We start from the raw sequence: 19,122 nt of genomic DNA, 5'->3' as shown, positions 1-19,122 counted from the left end.
TCCTGTTCCACCGTCCTGAGGTTACTATGTATCTGATGGTTTATGTTGATGACATTATTCTTATCAGCTCCTCAGTCACTGCCGCTGATCGTCTGTTGTCTGCTTTGAGTGGTCTCTTTGCTGTCAAGGATCTGGGTGCTCTGCATTACTTCCTTGGCATGGAGGTCTCACGGTCATCCACTGGCCTGACTCTCACTCAGCATAAGTATTCCCTAGACTTGTTGCGATGTGTTAGTATGTTGCAATGCAAGCATGCTACCGCACATATGTGTGCGACTGATCGGTTATCGGCCCTGGATGGTGCTTTGCTTCCTTCGGATGATGCTACTGAGTACCGCAGCATCGTTGGTGGCTTGCAATACTTGACTATCACACGGCCGGACATCTCCTATGCGGTAAATCATGTGTGCCAGTATCTTCATGCTCCTCGAACTTCACACTGGTCAGCTGTGAAGCGTATACTGTGTTATCTCTCCCATACTGTCTGGTATGGCTTGCATCTCCGGTCTGCCTCGTTGAGTGCTCTCTCGGAGTTTTCTGATGCGGACTGGGCTGGGAGCTTGGATGACAGACAATCAATGAGGGGCTATGTTTTCTTCTTTGGTCCCAACTTGATCACCTGGAGTGCGTGCAAGCATGCCACAGTATCTCGAAGTAGCAGTGAAGCAGAGTATAAGGTAGTTGCCAATGCCACAGTTGAGCTTATCTAGGTATAGTCTCTGTTGAGAGAGTTAGGAGTCTCTCTAGATCAGCCACCGGTCCTTTTGTGTGACAATATTGGTGTGACATATCTTTCATCCAATCCAGTTTTTCATGCTCAAACCAAGCACATCAAAGTTGACTGTCATTTTGTCAGGGAACGTGTTGTGCAGAAACTTCTTCATATCAAGTTTATCTCCTCCGAAGATCAACTTGCTGACATCTTCATGAAGCCACTTTCACAACCTTAGTTCGAAGGCTGTAGACGCAATCTTAACTTGCTTTGTACTTCAGGTCACAGTTAAGATTGAGGGAGGGTGTTAGACTGTATATTTACATAGAGCTTCTGTACGTAACTGTATATTGTAGTTGTACACACGGTGTACCCCAATATATACAAAGAGCCACACCCGTATTAGGGTGTCGAGCAGTTTCCCACAATCCTAAATTTTGCAAGAGAGAGGTGGTCGAGGGGCATTTATAGGTGCGGTGGCCGGGGTCAAGGTGGCCGGAGAGCGCTCGGGGACATGGGCGCGCGTGCGCTCGTGCTTGGGATCGTGGGTGCAGGAAGTTTAGGGCGATGACGTGCCCCGAAGGGTGGGGTTCGGTGGTCAGAGAGCAAGAGAGAGGGAGAGAGAGAGAGAGAGAGAGAGAGAGGCTGGCTCGGCTCGCTAGCTGGCTAGCTGGGCCGTGGCCTGGCTAGCTGGTCCAATTGTTTTTTTATTTTTTGTTTTGTTTTGTGTTTCTTTCTGTCTTTTCCAAATGATTTAGAATTTGAATTTTCTTTCAACAAGTAATGTTTTCTAAATTTCTAATATAATATTTAGAAATGTTTGAACATTTCATTGGGGCACTTTGGACATATATTTACTGCACTTGCGTTTTCCATTTGAATTTGAATTTTGTTTCAAAACCAAATATGTTTCAAAATCATTTTAGAAAATAGGCAGAGGGTCAAGAATATTATTTGGACTTATGAAATTTGATTTCCTGCCAAATAAATGCAAATCCATTTTTTGAATAATTCTCTTTTGATTTTTAATTGTTTTCAAAGTGAATCCAACTCAATTATTTTTTGGGAAAGTAATTTTGGCTTTGAATATTACTTGGGGTTATTTAATATACTTCTGCTCAAATAATATCTTCAAAGGCTTGGGTTCCGACCAAGGCTTGCTAGGGTTTCAACTATCTACACTTGTATTTTCATCCTTCTAGGCAAACAATCAATCAAATCAAAGTCAATCACAATCAATCCTAAGCAATCATTGGTATTTACTAGAAAAAAATTCATTCCTTGTGAAATTTTCAACATACCAGATTTGGGAAAAATCTATGATGTGACATGATATTCTATGTTATAAATGCTATGATCCTGGAATATGTGATTCGGTGAAAAACTCATATGCACGTGTGGAATGATAAACGGTAAAATCCGGGTACTAGTCTAGCCTCTAAGACTAGCTCAAGTGTTGTTTGTGATCATGTTTTCTAGATTTGGGGATATCGTTAAGTGTAACGATAGTCTCAAAACAACATTGAGAATATGACGTTAGAAGAACGATCATATTGAGTAGACCCAAACTTGTGTGTTATACTTTGAGATACAATCATGAGAAGTCAATTATTATAACATGGAGCGTTAACGTGTGATTTAGTTCCTTAGACCATGAGAGTATCGTAGTCACTTCTTACCGTACGGTGGGCTTTGAGGTTGCTCAAACATCATCTGTAACACGGTGATCATAACGACAACTTACAGGTTCATTGGAAAGTTTGACAAGGGACTAGATAGCTCAAGAGTGAGATTTGCTCCTCCAACCTTGGAGAGATATTCTCAGGGCCCTCTCGGTATGACGGCATCCATCATCGTCTGTTGAGACACATGTGACTAAGTCACGGGGATGCCAGAACATGTCAACGAGAAAGAAGAATAAAACCGGTAACGAGGAGACCAGTATAGTGAGCATGTGTATGACTCAAGAGGATACCGATATATCTCACCTTGGGTTTTGTAAAGTATCGTGGAGCAAAGGGAATAGCACATGATAACCAAAGGTTAACTGGAATGTCATTCGTCTACTCATAGGGATCGATATGGACGTCCATAGTTCGGCTATCAGTCATTGAACGGAAGGGGTTTTGTTCATGTCTATGTTTTACCGAACATACAGGGTCACAAGCTTAAGGTAATCATGATATTCTAAGTGTTAGTAGGACAGGAGTAATGAGGAAATATTTTTGAAATAGTTTCATTAATATTTTAAATAATTTCGAGTGGAACCAGAAGCGTTTCGGTGCCACGGAAGGGTTTAGGGGTTTACCGGGTAATACCGATAAATTATATATAGGTCGAAATAGTTTACGGTGATTTTAAATTAATATTAAAAGGCTCTAAATACGATTAGGAAGATTTTATATTTATTTAAATATCAACGGTCCTTAAAAGGCCAAGTGGTGGAAAGCTATTTGGGCAACTTGGGCCCAAATAGGAGGTGGTGCCCCTTTCCCCTTGTGGATGGAAGGGGGAGGCCGAACTGGAGGGGGAATCCACCTCCTCATGGCTGGACTAGGGGGGAGCTTCCCCCTTGTGTGGCGCCACTCCCCTTCCTCCAACCTATATATACTCGAGGTTTTGGCACTTTTGTACACACAAGTTCTGGAGCCTCCTCTAGTTCTATAGTTCTAGTTCTAGTTGATCCAATTAGAGCTAGACCTAGATCCTCTAATCCTCATAATTAGAAACCCACTATGGTTCTAATTTCCTCCCTCTAATTCTACGGTGACGATTACCTCTGGATGGCGAAGCGCTGCTGGATCACGAAGACCGTACACTTACAATTTGTGGAGAGGTCGTGCTTTCGCTCTTTCGTTCGAGGGACTATTTGTGGACGGTTCAAGGGATCGTTCATCGACGGTACGAGGGACTTCAAGTACGATCTACACCGACTTGTCTTCTTCCGTTGTAACTCGGAGTTGGTAACAATCCGATCCAAACCATTATTGCATCTTCATAGTGTTCCTCGTTGATCGTAGGGCGATTTTTTTTGTTTTCTACTACATTTCCCAACAAGGAAGGACATGGGGTACACCTACAATGGCATGGAGGCAGACAACGGGCTAAGGTTGACGATGGTAGCAGTGGTCGCCACAGCTGGCATGCAGGAACACTGCAAGACACAAAATTGAAAAACAGTAAAAAAAAGGGACCCATAGAGGAATAGTAGAGGGCAACTGTGCCTCACAGACCCGACGGCGGTGGTGCATCATGACGAAAGAACAAAGGAGGTGCCGGCACATCGAGGAGGGAAGAATGTAGGCACATCAAAGAGCAAGAAACGGCAGTGCGAAATGAACAGACGAACTACTCGGTTGTGGAGGATAGCGATGGAACATGTACAACCAGAGTATTTTTTTAGGGGTTCGACCTGGGCTATTAGCGTTAGCATCCAAAGTGGAAAGACGTGGACCTTCGAAGGCCCGTTTACAGAGAGGAAAACCATCTCGCTCCGCGGAGCAGCAGCCTACAAGACAGTGTGTGCAGCCTGTGAGCGACCTAGGACGGCCGGAGCTGATCTAGATTGTATGTTTGAGCAATCCAATGGGCGAGAGTGCCAAAACGATGTGAGGGCTTCTAGCTAGCTGAGTTATATTTTTTAAGATAAACATCTAATTATAAACATGGAAATAAACAATACAATTATTATTCCCTCTAGGGCATAATTCCAACAAGCTAATACCCCATCCCAAGACCACTATCCAGCATTCATCTCAAAATGTAAAATAAAGTATTGCAATAAGTACGATGACATGATGTAGATAGTATATTGTCTTCAACCTGCTTTTAAAGGACAACTATTCAACTATTTTTTATCACTAGTGGCATCAACACAATACAAGCAGTTTCTACTTTCTGTCATTGTGGTAGATTGCTTCCAAAGTCAAACCCAACTAACATATACAACTCCCTTATTAATATCATTCAACTAAACATGGTCAGTGCAAGACTAATAGGTCGGAGAGCATATATATCTATAAATTATGCAGCAAAGAACTCATATGAATCCAACAATAAAACATAGATAGATGTGATCATAAAGTGACAATTTATCACACCATGACAAACACACCAATAAAATTACATTAGATGGATCATAATCATGTAGGGTAGCTCATGTGATCGTTCTATTGAAGAACAAGAGAGGGGTTGTCGTCTAGCTACTGGTATGGACCCATAGTCCAAAAGAAACTACTCATGGACGATCATTGGGCAAGGTTGATGTAGATGTCCATCGTGATGAATTATCCCTCTGTCAAAGTACCAGAAAAGGCATCTAGATTGAATCGCGGTGGAAGAGAGGTGCAACAGTGGAAAATTTCCTCAATAATTATTTTTAGAATTTTTAGAGCAATATAAAGGCATGGGCGTTGAGAGGTGGTGGAACGGAGCACCAGGGGGACCCACGCGGCCAACCCCCTAGCTGCACCACCTTGCCGCATGGGGCCCACATGGACCCACCCCAGGCAGGACCAGGTGCCTCCGGAAGCTTCTCGACTCAAAAATATTTGATGTATTTTCCCTGATTTTTTGAGCTATGTAAAATCGATCTTCTTGAAAATTTCAAAAACAATAGAAAAAGCAACTGGCAATGGACACTAAATTAATAGGTTAGTTCGGACAAATATAAAATTGATAGCAAAACCATACAAAAGTAATATAATAATAGCATGAAAGAGTCAGAACTATTGATACGTTTAGGACGTATCAACATCCTCAAGCTTAATCCCTGCTCATCATCGAGTGGATAGATGATAAAAATAATATTTGGTTGTGACTCTTACCTTAACATGAACATAATCGATCTGATGTAATTTAAGTATGACTCGTAAGAATAGCGATGCAATGCAATAGTCCACAGTTGATACCAAACAAGTAATAACTTCACTCGCTTTTCATAAACCAATGCTTTGACTCAATGATCCCCAATGCCTCAAGGCTTAGAAAGAATGTCAGGTGTATCATGAAGCATACTCCCTCCGTTCTGGTTTATAGGGCTCATCTCAAAAAGTTTGTTTTTCTGTTTTATAAGTCTCGGTTCTACTACTTACCATCACATGTTAGATTTCAAGGTGTATTAAATCAATGCATGCCAGGATGAAGAAAAAACTCACCAATGCATGTAGAAGTTCTTGGTCATTAAGTGGTCATGCATGCATGTGGTGTAATTAATCCATCGGTTTACAATTTTTTTGAGAAAAACAAGAGTACTAATTAAGTACTTTTGTAAACTACAGAATTAATTCCACCATTCATGATCTACCTTGGTTGAAGAGACTTTCAAATTAAGTCCTGTAAACCGGAAAGGAGGGAGTACTGCATTAAGTCTTCATCGTATCAGGACAACATTATCATAAACCAGACGGAGTTTCATTCAAGCACATTGATTACATAATCCCCCTGCTTCAACTAATTAATGTTTATTCATACTTGAGCTCGAGCCTTGATCTTTGCACTTAATGGAAAAAAGTGATGATGGAGCTTTCTGAGAAGTCAAAAGGTAAATAAAGTCTTGCATTAATGGGGTTGATCATTAGGCAATGAAGAGGTCTTATAACCAATGTTAATGTAAGGATTAGAGGTTGCCATACAACGGATGCACTGGAGTATAAGTGTCTTGAATTAATGGAGTTCATCATTAGGCAATGAAGAGGTCTTATAACCAATGTTAATTCAAGGATTAGAGGTTGCCATACAATGGATGCACTAGATTATAAGTGTATGAAAACTCTCCTAATGAACCAGTGGACTATGCATCCAACTTGCCTACTCATAAAGATCTAGAGCTTTTGAGGAAACTCATCATTGGAATACACAAGAAAAACTCATCATCTTGCACTATAAGATACAGATGGGGATGGACAGATAGGACGCGGCTAGAACGGAGAGGAAATGAGAGGTGAGTGAGAGTAAGAGTGGCTTGGGTTAGGATTTTTCTGCGCCGGGGAAGGGATTTTCTAGGGCCGGTGGTGGGTCATACATTCCGGGCATGTCTGGACGGCCCCATTTTCACCCGACATATGGGTTGGGTTTGGGGCAGTACGGACTGCCCAGACAAATGGGGCAGCTTGGGGAGGCCTGTTGGAAGTGTTTCTTTTTTGGGACAGGCTGTCCGCTCGGACATATGGGTCCAATTTTGGGGCCTCCCTTGGAGAAGCTCTTAGAGAAACTCCAACGGGCCGACCCAAACGGACGACGATTTCGTTTGCTTTTTGTTCGTTTGAGTCAGCCGCCCGCCCGGCGTCCGCCCTCTTTTAGATTTGGGTCGGCAGCGCGCCCAACGCGCCGACCCATATGTACCGGCGTGGTCGGCTGGCCGCCCAATATTACATTGATTTGCATTCAAACATATCGTCAAATAACATAGTTTACCGAATAAAATATTATAGTTTTACAAGCCGGATACAAATAAAAATGTTTCACATAGTTTTGCAAACGAATAAAAAAGATATATTTATTGGTTGCCAACATGAGCCCACATATGCTCAACCAAATCATTTTGCAGCTGCACGTGAGTTTTCCAATCACGCATGTCTTCATGAAATTGGGTGAACTGTTCAAATGTTGTCGCTACTCCATACTCAGGCACAACATTCTCACCCTGAAACTCAAACGCTTGACCGTACAGACGTTCCAGGCGCTCGTCTTCTACGATCATATTATGCATGATCACACAAGCAGTCATCACCTCCCACAATTTCTGCATGCTCCAGGTATTAGTAGGATACTGAACGATGCCCCATCAAGATTGCAAAACACCAAAGGCACACTCGACATCCTTCCTAACACTCTCTTACTCTTGGGAAAATCTTTTCCTCTTCTCTCCGACAGGGTTGGGTATTGTCTTGACAATAGTGGTCCATCGAGGATACATATCGTCACCCAGGTAGTATCCTTTGTCCTAGTTGTGTCCGTTGACAGTAAAGTTCACCGGTGGGCTGTTGCCTTCGGCAAGCCTAGCAAACACCGGCGAGCGCTGAAGCACGTTGATATCATTGTGTGATCCAGCCATGCCAAAGAAAGAGTGCCAGATCCAGAGATCTTGAGACGCCACGGCCTCTAATATGACAGTGCAAGCCCTGACATGTCCCTTATACTTCCCTTGCCAAGCAGAAGGACAGTTCTTCCACTCCCGGTGCATGCAGTCTATGCTGCCAAGCATCCCTGGGAAGCCCTTCTGGCATTCATCGCCAACAAACGGGTTGTATCTTCAGTTGTCGTCTTTCTCAAGTGCTCGGGGCCAAACACAGCAATAATAGCCTTGCAGAACTTATACAGGGACTCTAGGCATGTAGACTCACTCATACGGACGTACTCGTCAATGAGATCACCGGGCACTCTGTATGCAAGCATTCGGATGGCGGCGGTGCATTTCTGATAAGAGAAGAAACCAATCTTGCCGACGGCATCCTCTTTGCACTCGAAATAGTCATCATAGCCGACCACCCCCTCTCTAATACGGTTGAAAAGATGCCTACTCATACGGAAACGGCGGCGGAATTTTTGATGTTTGAACAACGGGTTTGTTGCATCAAAGTAGTCCTTACAAAGAAGGAAATGCCCGCTCTCTCGGTTGCGATTCAACGTCGGAAGGTGGCCCGGAATGGAGCCACGGAACAACGGCCGCTGGTTGTTGAGGTGGTGATGGACCAACACGGCAGCCAATATCTCCTCCTCGTCGTCATCGTCGGAGTCGTAAAGGAAATTGTGGAAAATGAACTCGTCGGCGAAGTCCATTTTCGTACCTTGGCAAATTGTCGAACAACTTGCGGGCGTCGAAGAAGGAGATGGCCGGCGACGGGAGTCACGGCGCGCACGGACCAGCTAGCTGCCCTGCCGGCGTCCGACAAGTGGGCCGGCATCCGACGAGCGTGCCGGTGAGGATCTGGCCGGGGCAGCGAGGCGGCCCCTTGGTCGCGGGCGGCTGTGCGGTGGGGGGAGCGGCGGTGGGAAGCAGTTTGCTCCCCGGCGGCAAGACGGCGGTGGCGGGCGACGGAGGGAGTGAGCGGCGTTGCTGGGCGGATGTGGAGGCGGCGGTAGCTGGCAGAGTCGCCGGCAAAAAAGGGCGGCGGCGTCGGCAGCGAAGGAGGCGGGCGAGGGTTGCTGTTGGTTGGGGGTGAGGGGGAGGCCAATGAGCCACCGACCAGCGGGCCAGGGGAGAGAAGGCGAGCGTGCACACGTCCATCGCGTGTCCGCGCCGACGCAAATCCGGCTCAAAAATGGGCCGGGAATGGGTCGCCCACGGACGAAAAGCGGACGCACGTCCGTTTGGGTCGGCGCGTTGGGCCGACTTTTGTGTCCGCTCCGACCTAAACGGACGGCGGCAGACGAAATGGGTCGCCTCATCGGAGTTGCTCTTAGATATCATGATATGTTTTAATTTCCCTGTTAAACGAAGCTACCGAGCACCACAATGAGGGAACAAAAATTGTTACACCGAAGCCAACTGGCTGTTCTGCTTTTGTTTCCTGATTTCTGTTTCATAAGTCACTGGGTCTTCCGAGAAAGAAATGTTATGCTCAATTCAGATGCATAACTTGACAGTAAATGATCCCCAAAGATGACCTGCAGAGTCTTCTAGGCTTGCAGCTGCAGTCACTGGACCTGTGATTGCTCACATATCTTGGCATGTCCTCATGGCGCAGCTATGATCTGGCAGGACGGTTCGCTGTCATCCGTAATCGCTTCTTTGCGCTTCACCTGTTGAATGGTGGTTTCTTTTGAAATGTTCCCGGTGGGAAAGACTCGGCCGTTGGCCCCCTCTCCCCACTCCCCCTTGCATGGTGCTGATCGGCGTTGAGCTCCCCACTGTCATCCGGCCGTGCTCTTGTGTTGGCCTCATTCGTTCGAGATTCAGCAGCAGCACCCAGAACCGGCCCGCCCAAGAATATCGACTGTCCAGAGTAGGCCAGTCTCTCAGACGGCTGTCCAGATGGTAATGCCAAGGAAGAGGCACTCATTGGCGCAAGATTTCTGCCACCACTTGGGTTTTCCAAGAAACGTGGCGCTCTAGTAGAAGAACCAGCAGCAACTCCCCCAGGTCTTGCAGGTGCGGATGCCACAGACACATACCGACCAGCATCTTGATCCCAAACAACCGACGCTCTTCGGTTCTCGCGAGCGTAGGATGTTGCTGGCCGGAACATTATTGGGTTGGTTGCCTGCGTGGTCGGAAAACCAGGCCTCTCCGGCGGTCGAGGCGGCGGCACATTCATCTGGGTGCGAGGTGCAAGCTTCTGGATGTGGACTGGGCTGCTCAAACTACTAGCACTCTGCGTGCCGGTCTCGTAGTCATCCTGGCTCGCGATACTCTGAGGATGAGAGTTGCCAGTGGAGCCAGGGCCACGCGCACCTACAGGCCGGAGGACGGAGGACGATGCCCGAGCTCTTGCGGCAGCTTTCATCGCCTCATTGCCGTCCAGCTTTGCAAGTTTCCAGGCACTGATTTTGACTTGCCTCTTGGCTTTGTTTGGTCTTTCAGCATGTCCAGTGGCATCAGGGTCGACGGTAGATGGTGCCATGCCACGCTCCAAATGTGGGATAACTTCATCCTGTGTCATTGTTGGCAACAATACAGCAAAACTCAGTAATAATGCCTCCAAAAATTTTATTACACATTTTTTGCACAATTTCTTACTGAACCCTCCAAGATATAATAATATCGGACTATTTAGCAAGTTCAAAATTCACCAATATTACCTGATCAACGAAAATCCTTGGAGGTGTGCACCATGCACCCTTGTAGTGAAGACCAAGTGAACTTCCGCCGCTGAACCCACTAGTTGCTGAATTTGTTGGGGAGTAAATAATGTTTGCTCTCTCATCTTCCTCTTCATCTTGAGGCACTTCACTCATAGCTCTCATCGCAACAACGTATTCATAAGTGGTGATCCCCTGATGCAGGCAGACCAAGGAATGTAACAATTCAATCAAACAAGACCTTTAAATACATGCTACACTCGGTGGGAATTGTGAGACAACCTTTCTGATCAATAGCATGTGGAAGAAGAAGAGTTCTCCCAAAGGTACGCAGGCAACTAGAGAAAGAAGAGTAAATATTCCCTGCACACCAGAAATACACATTTCAGTATACAGTTCTAGCCCCCCAAAAAAAAGATGAAAAGAGGAACACACTGAACTAATTCTTTCAGAGCTATACAGTTATAGGCGTCTAATCATGGCCTCCCATATTTAATACCTACAGCAATAAAGAATGACAACTTACTACGATAGTTGCAAACGGAAGACGAGTTAATCCATTCCCAAGCTTGTCTTGAATAATTTTTTCTGCATTCGTGTTGACGAAGCACATAACAAGAACAGCAATGCCTACTCCAACTTCAATAGCAAGCTGTCATACAGGAGATCATAAATAGATTTAGCTAGCAAGCAGATGAATAAATTATTATATGATGTTAAAACCGTATTTACTGTGAAAAATAGGTAATAGGTAAGGCACTTTACAGACCCAGAGGAGACTCGTAGTCATCAGAGCAAAAAATGTGAAATAGTTCTTGCGTCCAACACAGTTATTTAGCCACTGCAGTAGATGCAAAAGAAATCAGGTATGCAAATTAAAACTGAAGAAAATATGGTTTTTTGTAGCAAATACCCGGCAGTGATGATCAAATCCATCCACACACTTGTCACAACTTCTGCAATGTTTACTGAATTTGCGAACCTGAAACGATCTCTTCGAAGATTAGCAACATCTACTGTATACTGCGGCCAAGTTTCTCGCTATTTCTTAGAAATAAACCAAGCCCATCTGGCCTGCTTTTGTGTGTAAGTTAGCAAGATCCGGCAGCACAAGTTTTCAGTTTTTCACTTCTAGCAAAGTCAGTGCAGCAGCTAAAACAGATAGGACCTCTTGACTAAGGGTATGTTTGGTTTTGAGCCAAAGTACACCCTACCAAATTTTTGGCTAGCCAGAACTTTTGCCAAGGTTTTGCTTGACCACGATTTGGCCAATGTTGGCAAGAAAAATGAACTAGAGAGGGCAGGTTGGCATGGGCATGCCAAAAACTTGGCAACCATCCAAACAAGGACAAAAAAAAAAATTGGGCCATGACAAAAATTGGGGGGTTGGTTTTGGACACAAATCAAACATACCCTTAATCCAAGACAAGAGCAATCAAACTGTTCAAACTTAAACATCCACATATATGTTGGGGAGTGTACCTCAGCATTACATAGTGTGCAAAACAGTGCATCTTCTGCATCAACTTGATTCTCTGAATCATCAGACTTCCTGCAATCCTCCTTAACAAACAAAGCGCAAATAAAGCCTCCGAAGTAGCACCCTGATCTTCTTAGTGGTTGCATTCTTATATTTATATCTGTGTCTCCAGCAGCCAAACCTCCATGGTTAGTACGCCCATCTAGAGAGCTTCTACAAGTAGATGTTGGGGAGTTGGTTCCAGTAGCAATGCCAGTTTTTGCAGGCAAATTGGTGCACTGCAAGCCAGTATTACTTTCTGGTGCATTGACATAGCCATCGTCAAACTTTGACATGATCCCAGGATCTGCAGGGTTTATACTAGTGCACCGGATATACAGGATGAGGACAGCGAATGCCTGATGGAGTTGCCGTGAGAAGGAGAAACAATAAATGCAGAGCACAAGTAACAATCCTTGAAAGAAATGCAATATAGGTGCAGTATGGTAGGTTTACCACAGGAGTGTAGATAACGACTGCGACATACTCAAGGATTTGCTTTCCGAGAAACGGTGCAAAGAAGGCATAAAATGCAACCACCAGAAGGAAGAAAACAGTAATTGCAACGATCTGTTAAAAAAAGAGAGATTAAGAACTCAGCCATTCCCCTGTCCAAAAGTATGAAAGTTGACAATATTCAGACATATTTGAATTTTCTATGAGGAACCTAAAAAGGTGGACTAAGAAAACAAGTAGAGGCATATGACTGGCTATCGATAGCAGAACTTATAAAAATGCACCATGGCATAAATGTATTACTTTCTGACATCATAATAAGGCCTTGTATATGTAGGGCATTACAGGTAGCAAGTTCTGTCTCCACTTTTAGCACAGTACTGATTTCATTGGAATAGCATATTGGAGAAAAGTTGGAAGTGATTCATTAAACAACAGTACATTCCCTGAACTAACCAATGCCATGGCAAGACATTTCTGCAGGAGATGAGTTCAATTGATTTCTATGTAGTACCAGAAATCAATCCATAATTAGAAAAGGGGGGGTCATCCAGATATAAATAGAAAATTTTAGGACGATGCTAAAGTGGATTCCCACTTGAAGATTACAAAACGGAAGATCACGGAACACGCCACAGGTTCATGCCTAGTAGATGGAGGAATCAGGGGCTATAAAGCAGCCTGCCCTAGATAGTCGGCCCAAATTTCCCCTTTTTTTTAGCCCCAAGCTGAAACAGTTGATACAGCCCCCTGGCTTTTTGCTAAAAAAAAGGAGCATTACGCCCTAGAGATCGAGGTCCAATTAAATAGTACCAGTACATACTTACTATGTCCGAAAATACTTGTCATTAAAATGAATAAAAGAGAATGTATCTAGATGAGTATTAGGCACACAAAAGAAGGGGAGTGGAAGAGGAAGCGCTGACAGAATTCTGGCAACTGATCTGAAGTGAAGGCCGCAACTTTCTCGCGGCGCTTGCATTGCAAGGGAAGGGAGTTGAAGCCTCTCCCGTAATTGAAATTGTACTAGTGTAGACGGCCGCATCTTTTTAGCAGAGCAAGGAAGAAGGTGGAATTCTGACCTGGAATGTGTGTGCTGGGAGTTGCCATCCATGCTTCCTCACCATGGGCATGGCCCCCTCCCCTCTCTCTCCGCCTTTCCCCCTACCCTAGTTTCTTCCTGAGGGCGCCGCAGACGGAGAGGGAGAGAACAAGGCTGGAGATTTCTCTTTATTGTTTAGTACTAGTAGTAGTAGTAGTACGGAGTATAGAAAAAGATTCGGAGAAGAAGGAACCTCACTCACACACACTCTCTGCTTTCCCTTCTTTCCTTCCTCATTTCCTGGTGAATATCTTTTACCGGGCTTGATTTCCGCTGCTTTCTCGGTGTTCGTTAGCTGGCCCCGCAGAGAGATGGGGAAGACAAGTCAAAGGAGAAGGAGAGTTTCAGTCTCATCTCATCTCGGAACCCAAGTTGTGCGGCAGAGAGCTTTGCCCCTTTCTTTTTCTTTTTCCTTTTCCCTCTTCCTCGTCTCACTCTGCTTTGCATTATTTCACGAGTATACTACGCTAGCTGTTACTCCTACTGAATGCGCAGGTACTCCGTGTCGACGGGAGTAGGTACCACGTTGATATTTTGCAGGTGTTTCCCTCCGGAAACGGACAGAATGAGCAAATATAGGTTGGATTTATTTGCCGCATTTGATCCTGTATACTGCCACGTGGTGCATTACTGGGCACGTACTAGTAGGCTGGTTGTAACAGGAGTATCATATAATAGTATCATGCATATGTTACTAGTGTATGATACTACTTTCCTAATGCATAGTATCATGTAGTACTTTATTTATTGCCATGCATAACACAAAGTAGCATAACATCTATTATGATACGGTATCATGATATGATACTCCATCATCTTTTTTTTCATTTAATGCTATGACATATCATTAAAATTATCTAATTGGTATGCATGATACTAGCTATGCTACTATCATTACGACCAGATATGGCGTGAATAAACGGGCCGCGCGAATTTAGTAACGTTGCTTGACCCCAAAGCATGCATGGAATTAATCGAACAATCCGATTCTTCTTTGCATGGGGTGTAATGATCGTCTCTTTTCTTTGGCAGAGGGAGCAATTAAGTGCGGAGGAAATGATTGCCAGGCGTTATTAATCAGTAATGATGCCTTCCATCACATTTGCAAGTGTACGAACCACTCTCTCCCGGCGGGTGCTCTCTTGGTCCATCTTCATCTTCGTCCTCTTCTTTCTCGTCCTTTTCTCCTCTTCAACTCTTATTCTTTTGGTTTTGGCTTTTAACAAACCTCCCGTGCTTTCAACCCAAATATTCTCTCGGTAGCGACAACAACACATGATCTGAGAACTCAACTCACTCTTTTCCCGGTGTTAAGGCATCTGCAGTGCGGATCGCTAGATAAACAGACATCTAGAGAGCCCTCTGGTCATCCAACGATGTCCCCAAAAAATTCTTCTGTTCAAAGATTCCAAACACGCAAATTTGACAAAATTTAGACTACTTTGATATATTACATGCAAATTTGACCAACTTTAATAAATGTTACGTCTAAACTACTCAAAATTAAACTAAATAGTCGACAATGATCTTGTAGGCCTGGCCTCCGAGGCCACTCCGACCATCCTCGCCGCCGCCGTCATCTTTGTCATTACATCTGGGCGGCTGTTGAGAAAGTCGGTCCAGCCACCGCGACAAATATCCTGGGCCATGGCGCTTTTGCGTTGCAACCGCCGTGTATCCACCTCCGCCTTGCGATATTTTTAAATTACATTAAACTTTTTATTCAAGGACAAACCCACTAACTGGTCACTTATATTCTCCTGTAGCAGGAATTCTACATTTTTTGTTATTAAAGAAACGACATTTTTTGTTAATTAAGTTGAATGCAAATTTCCTTTCAATTTTTAAAGCTTGTTTCCTTCGTTTATAAAGCTGGGCCTTTTTATTGGCTCATTTTGTTTACTCTATCGTTGCGTTGACTTCCGGGAGCAATTTGTTTCATCTGAGATACCCATAAATCCGAGGGTCGATTAGTATTAGGGCATTTTCAATGTTGATTGCTCTTGCATCCATCCGCAGATAGGGAACCAGTCCGTGGACACGAATGCGGGAGCCGACCATCCAAAACTACCCGCTTACATTTCAATCCACATTTCAATAGACTGAACGTAATTCACGCAAACCCAACGGAATTCATCGAAGTTCGGATAGAATATAGTAGAAACCATCCATACATAGCATGCAAATAAGTCTAGTACAACAGTTGTTCAAATTCAACGAGATTAACCAGATGTTAAACAAGTTATCATAACGGATCATGTCGTCTCACATATACTGCCCCTTCAACGTGTAGAGTAACATTGAGTGAGTGAATGGTTCGATTGACAAGTTAAGCAAGAAGAAGCAAAAATTATGATCTCCTTCGCTGTCGCACGCAATGGCCACCTTGACTCCAGCCGAGCAACCGCGTCACAATACTTGATGATGGTGGTCTAGATGACATACCATCGATATGATAACCACCTCACATTGCGTTGCTGGATGATCTACATGTAGTAGGGCGCAATGTGATTTCGCGCGTGAAACGAATCATGCACGTGTTACCAAAAGAGCCCCCTTCTGCTCCTGCCTACGAAATCCGCGAATACGACCAACCACGCATCGCACAACAACTCATTCTCCATAGTCAAGTACCCCGCCATCCTTCGTACTATAAAAAACGACATGGTGTTCCAAAATAAGTTCAATGACATTTGATTGAACACCTGTCATGCGTAGTGTCCGCTATGGATGTCGTCGACAGGGGAAATGTACCTGGCTATGAACAGGTCTTGGATGGACGACGTCGCCGTGAAAGGTGAGCGGGCGCGCCAGTGCTGGTTGCGGAGGTCTTGCAATGCCCATGTGGCGGCTAGAGAGCAGCGTCGGCAGAGGAGAAAAAGGATGCGGATGCGAAGCAAAGGGGAGAAGGGGCGGAGTGTAGTAGAATAGGACCGGGAGAGGGGATTTTTTAGTGGACCGAAGGTGCAAAGTCCTACGTAACTGCTGCCCAGACTCTCGCAAAGCCCTCCCCACCCCCACTTTACTTCCAATTTACGAGAAAAAGTGCATCCAGACCGCTTGACGGACTGATACAAGACCGCAAGCATTAGACGATAGAACACATCCGAACCACGCAAAACATATCCATACCGCGTGGTCCGAATCGTATGTGGGAGGCTTTGTGATGGCGTTGGAGACGCCCCTTTTTCCGTTCTTGTTGTTTAGCTGCCAGGTATCCGTCCTTCCGTTTCAGCTCGATATGGTGATATGTCCTTTGCATTATGTATGATGCATGGAGTGCCTTTTCTCTAGAAATATTCAGAGCCTATATGCACGTCGCAACTCGCAAGATGACCTTTATTTCAGTCTGCGCAAAACCTAGTATTACGTAGCACTATCAATCTTTTTCCCGTGATTGCGGCAATTTCAGCATCAGTCGAAGAGTAACAAGACAATCAACAGCACGTTTATAGATGAGACACAGAAATCAGCTCAACTGCAATTCTGAGGGGGCATTTTGGCCAGGCTTTCCCAAATGAAGTTCTGCTGAAGCTCATGCCTTTCTGTGCCTCAGTATCTCCACTCCCAAGTAGTCCACGACGCCCTGCACCGCGACATGAGGTTTCCCGACCTTCACTCGGACAGCAGAGATCTGAGGGAACTTGAGCAGCGTGGTGTTGGCAATCGATTGAGCCACCGACTCCAAAAGGTTATGGGACGGACCTTCTACTACACCCTTGGCTATCCTGCAGGATGACATACTTTGGTATCAGGAAGCCAAAAGGAAGGGATTAGCTTACTGTTGATCCACTCAGAGATTGTACACTGTGCTGACAAGATGAATCTAATTACACTGCTTGGTAAATTACACGAAAACATCAGTATTCTGATTTAGTCTATGCCAAACTACTCCCACCGCAGTCATACCATCCGATACGGTCCGTTGCCAACAATATTTTGGCTCTGGAAATGCAACATATACATATATAATGGACTAATTACAGGTCGAGGGTACCAACCGCAGAGTTAGTTCTGAGGTGCATAGCAATCGAAACGTTCGGCAAGGAATCACTGTGAACGTACGCATGGCAGCATTCTCTGATACGGAACGGATGGTGAGCTAACTGTACCGCGACGCCAAGCAGGTCGATCGATGAGCAGTGACAAGGTGGACTGAATTTATACAGCACCATGATGAGACTGAGACGGGGCGGGGGCGGGGTAGTGCACCTGTAGATGTCGCTGTAGCTGACGGTGTGGGAGATGTCGTCGGAGTCCCCGGCGGCGGCGAGGTCCATCCAGGCGTCGACGTCAATGACGAACTTCTGGCCGAGCGTCTTCTCCTCCTGCTTCACGCCGTGGAACCCGTGGAACTGCAGCCCCCGCAGTATCAGCTTGTCGCCTCCGACCTTGCCCGTCGTTGGCGGCTCCTCCTCCCCGTGCCCCGCCATGGCTGCTCCCCACCTAACGGACTAGATCGATCGTGCGCTCACCGGCGCCTCCTTCTCTAGAGCTGGCGCAGGTGGGTGAGTGGAGGGTTAGGTGAGATTTGGGCGGCTGGAGCCGGGGGCCTGCAGGTGAGGTCCGGGCGTTCGGTAGAAACTCGCTGATTTGCAATTTCAGATAGCGGGAAGGGGGAAATCCGGGGCGGACGAGCAGCCGCTTGGGCGTCGGCGACTTGGGATGGCGAGCTGCTGCGTGCCTGAGATTCGGAGCGGTCATGGGAGGCGTGGGCGTGCGGCGTAGCAGGCGGAGGAAGGCGGCCGGCAAGATAAGAGGATAAGTTTTCATTTTCACGGATTTTTTTTAGGACTAGTACGAAACTTGCCCGTGGGTTGCAATGGAAAAAAAAATAACACCCCCATAATTTAAAAAGTATTGCTCAATACCCCATCCTTCATGTGTCTACGCCTCTATTTCTACACCGCACTCTAGTGTTTTAGCTTATCCTCCTTCCCATGTTTGCCGACGTTGACCGCGGTATTCACCTAGTCACAACATCTTTGAACATGGCAATCTCAAAAAGATAAGCTCGGCCACTACATGACACACATGTCACTGAGTCGCGTCATCGCAAAAAAATGCTTAAAACTTAAAAAAAAACTAATCTCATTGAGCAGGATGTGAGGGATACTCTTTGCGAGTTACTTCCAAGGACAACATCTATGCTTCGCTAGAGAAGAAATGTTGATTGCCATGAATTAGGGTTGGTTGGGTTCAGGAAGAGTGATAATAGATTGATAGAGGTTGGGTTATTCGGGACGCCAATTCACATAGGCTATGTAGGTGAATGAGTGAACTGCGGGCACTAAATGGATTCTTCGAAAATGGACACATCAACTCCCCAGTACCAGAAAGTGAACTTATTGCATGCCTAAAATTAAATTATAAACTTAAAATATATATTCTAGAGACCATAAGTAAAACATGACTGGAGATCATAAATAAAGACAAAATAATTTCTGATCTAAGTTAACTGTGTCGGCATAATTTGTTATAACCTAAATTGTACCCTAAAGGCAAGACTATTGTTACAAATGAGTATTGTTGATCCCAACCTTGCATGCAAATAACCTTGAAAAAAAATATCTTGACAGCTGGGACCCTTGA

General features: G+C 45.1%; 3 protein-coding genes across 6 annotated transcripts; all 3 read right to left on the bottom strand.

Annotated features, from left to right (window-relative positions):
• Positions 1 to 7,900: 7,900 nt before the first annotated feature.
• On the bottom strand, positions 7,901 to 8,491 carry LOC147959406 (uncharacterized). Its single transcript, XM_087532640.1, has one exon. The coding sequence runs from the start codon at positions 8,489 to 8,491 to the stop codon at positions 7,901 to 7,903; it is 591 nt and encodes a 196-aa protein (XP_087388766.1).
• Positions 8,492 to 9,105: 614 nt separating this feature from the next.
• Positions 9,106 to 13,973, bottom strand: LOC125518867 (putative protein S-acyltransferase 19). 3 transcript variants are annotated; one of them, XM_048683744.2, is made up of 10 exons: positions 13,724 to 13,973; positions 13,511 to 13,644; positions 12,429 to 12,542; positions 11,936 to 12,331; positions 11,367 to 11,435; positions 11,223 to 11,294; positions 10,980 to 11,105; positions 10,736 to 10,816; positions 10,454 to 10,648; positions 9,106 to 10,305 (listed from the first exon to the last, which is right to left on the bottom strand). In XM_048683744.2, the coding sequence occupies exons 2-10, from the start codon at positions 13,559 to 13,561 to the stop codon at positions 9,451 to 9,453; spliced, it is 1,959 nt and encodes a 652-aa protein (XP_048539701.1). In that variant the 5' UTR covers positions 13,562 to 13,644; positions 13,724 to 13,973; the 3' UTR covers positions 9,106 to 9,450. The 3 variants fall into 3 exon arrangements, with proteins under 3 accessions (XP_048539701.1, XP_048539700.1, XP_048539702.1); XM_048683743.2 differs by having other exon boundaries at positions 13,729 to 13,973; XM_048683745.2 differs by having other exon boundaries at positions 13,733 to 13,973.
• A 2,869-nt stretch (positions 13,974 to 16,842) lies between these two features.
• Positions 16,843 to 18,293, bottom strand: LOC125521727 (dihydroneopterin aldolase 2). Of its 2 annotated transcripts, none has more exons than XM_048686791.2 (2): positions 17,743 to 18,293; positions 16,843 to 17,273 (listed from the first exon to the last, which is right to left on the bottom strand). In XM_048686791.2, the coding sequence occupies exons 1-2, from the start codon at positions 17,961 to 17,963 to the stop codon at positions 17,066 to 17,068; spliced, it is 429 nt and encodes a 142-aa protein (XP_048542748.1). In that variant the 5' UTR covers positions 17,964 to 18,293; the 3' UTR covers positions 16,843 to 17,065. The 2 variants fall into 2 exon arrangements, with proteins under 2 accessions (XP_048542748.1, XP_048542749.1); XM_048686792.2 differs by having other exon boundaries at positions 16,843 to 17,258; positions 17,743 to 18,284.
• Positions 18,294 to 19,122: the final 829 nt, after the last annotated feature.

This window comes from Triticum urartu, chromosome 7A, assembly GCF_056163025.1.
Source record: "Triticum urartu cultivar PI428250 chromosome 7A, HENAU_Tu73, whole genome shotgun sequence".
In the NCBI taxonomy this organism is placed as follows: Eukaryota; Viridiplantae; Streptophyta; class Magnoliopsida; order Poales; family Poaceae; genus Triticum; species Triticum urartu.
The sequence above is the reverse complement of the archived record's forward strand: the minus strand, read 5'-3'. Positions and strand labels throughout refer to the sequence as shown.

Excerpts from the sequence above, each read along its gene's own strand:
- LOC147959406 (XM_087532640.1), bottom strand. The coding sequence starts at position 8,491 with ATGGACTTCGCCGACGAGTTCATTTTCCACAATTTCCTTTACGACTCC.
- LOC125518867 (XM_048683744.2), bottom strand. The coding sequence starts at position 13,561 with ATGCCCATGGTGAGGAAGCATGGATGGCAACTCCCAGCACACACATTC. Across the intron at positions 11,106-11,222 it reads TGACTACGAGTCTCCTCTGG|CTTGCTATTGAAGTTGGAGT; the intron begins GTCTGTAAAGTG and ends CCTGTATGACAG. Across the intron at positions 10,649-10,735 it reads ACATGCTATTGATCAGAAAG|GGGATCACCACTTATGAATA; the intron begins GTTGTCTCACAA and ends TGCCTGCATCAG.
- LOC125521727 (XM_048686791.2), bottom strand. The coding sequence starts at position 17,963 with ATGGCGGGGCACGGGGAGGAGGAGCCGCCAACGACGGGCAAGGTCGGA. Across the intron at positions 17,274-17,742 it reads AGCTACAGCGACATCTACAG|TATGTCATCCTGCAGGATAG; the intron begins GTGCACTACCCC and ends CTGATACCAAAG.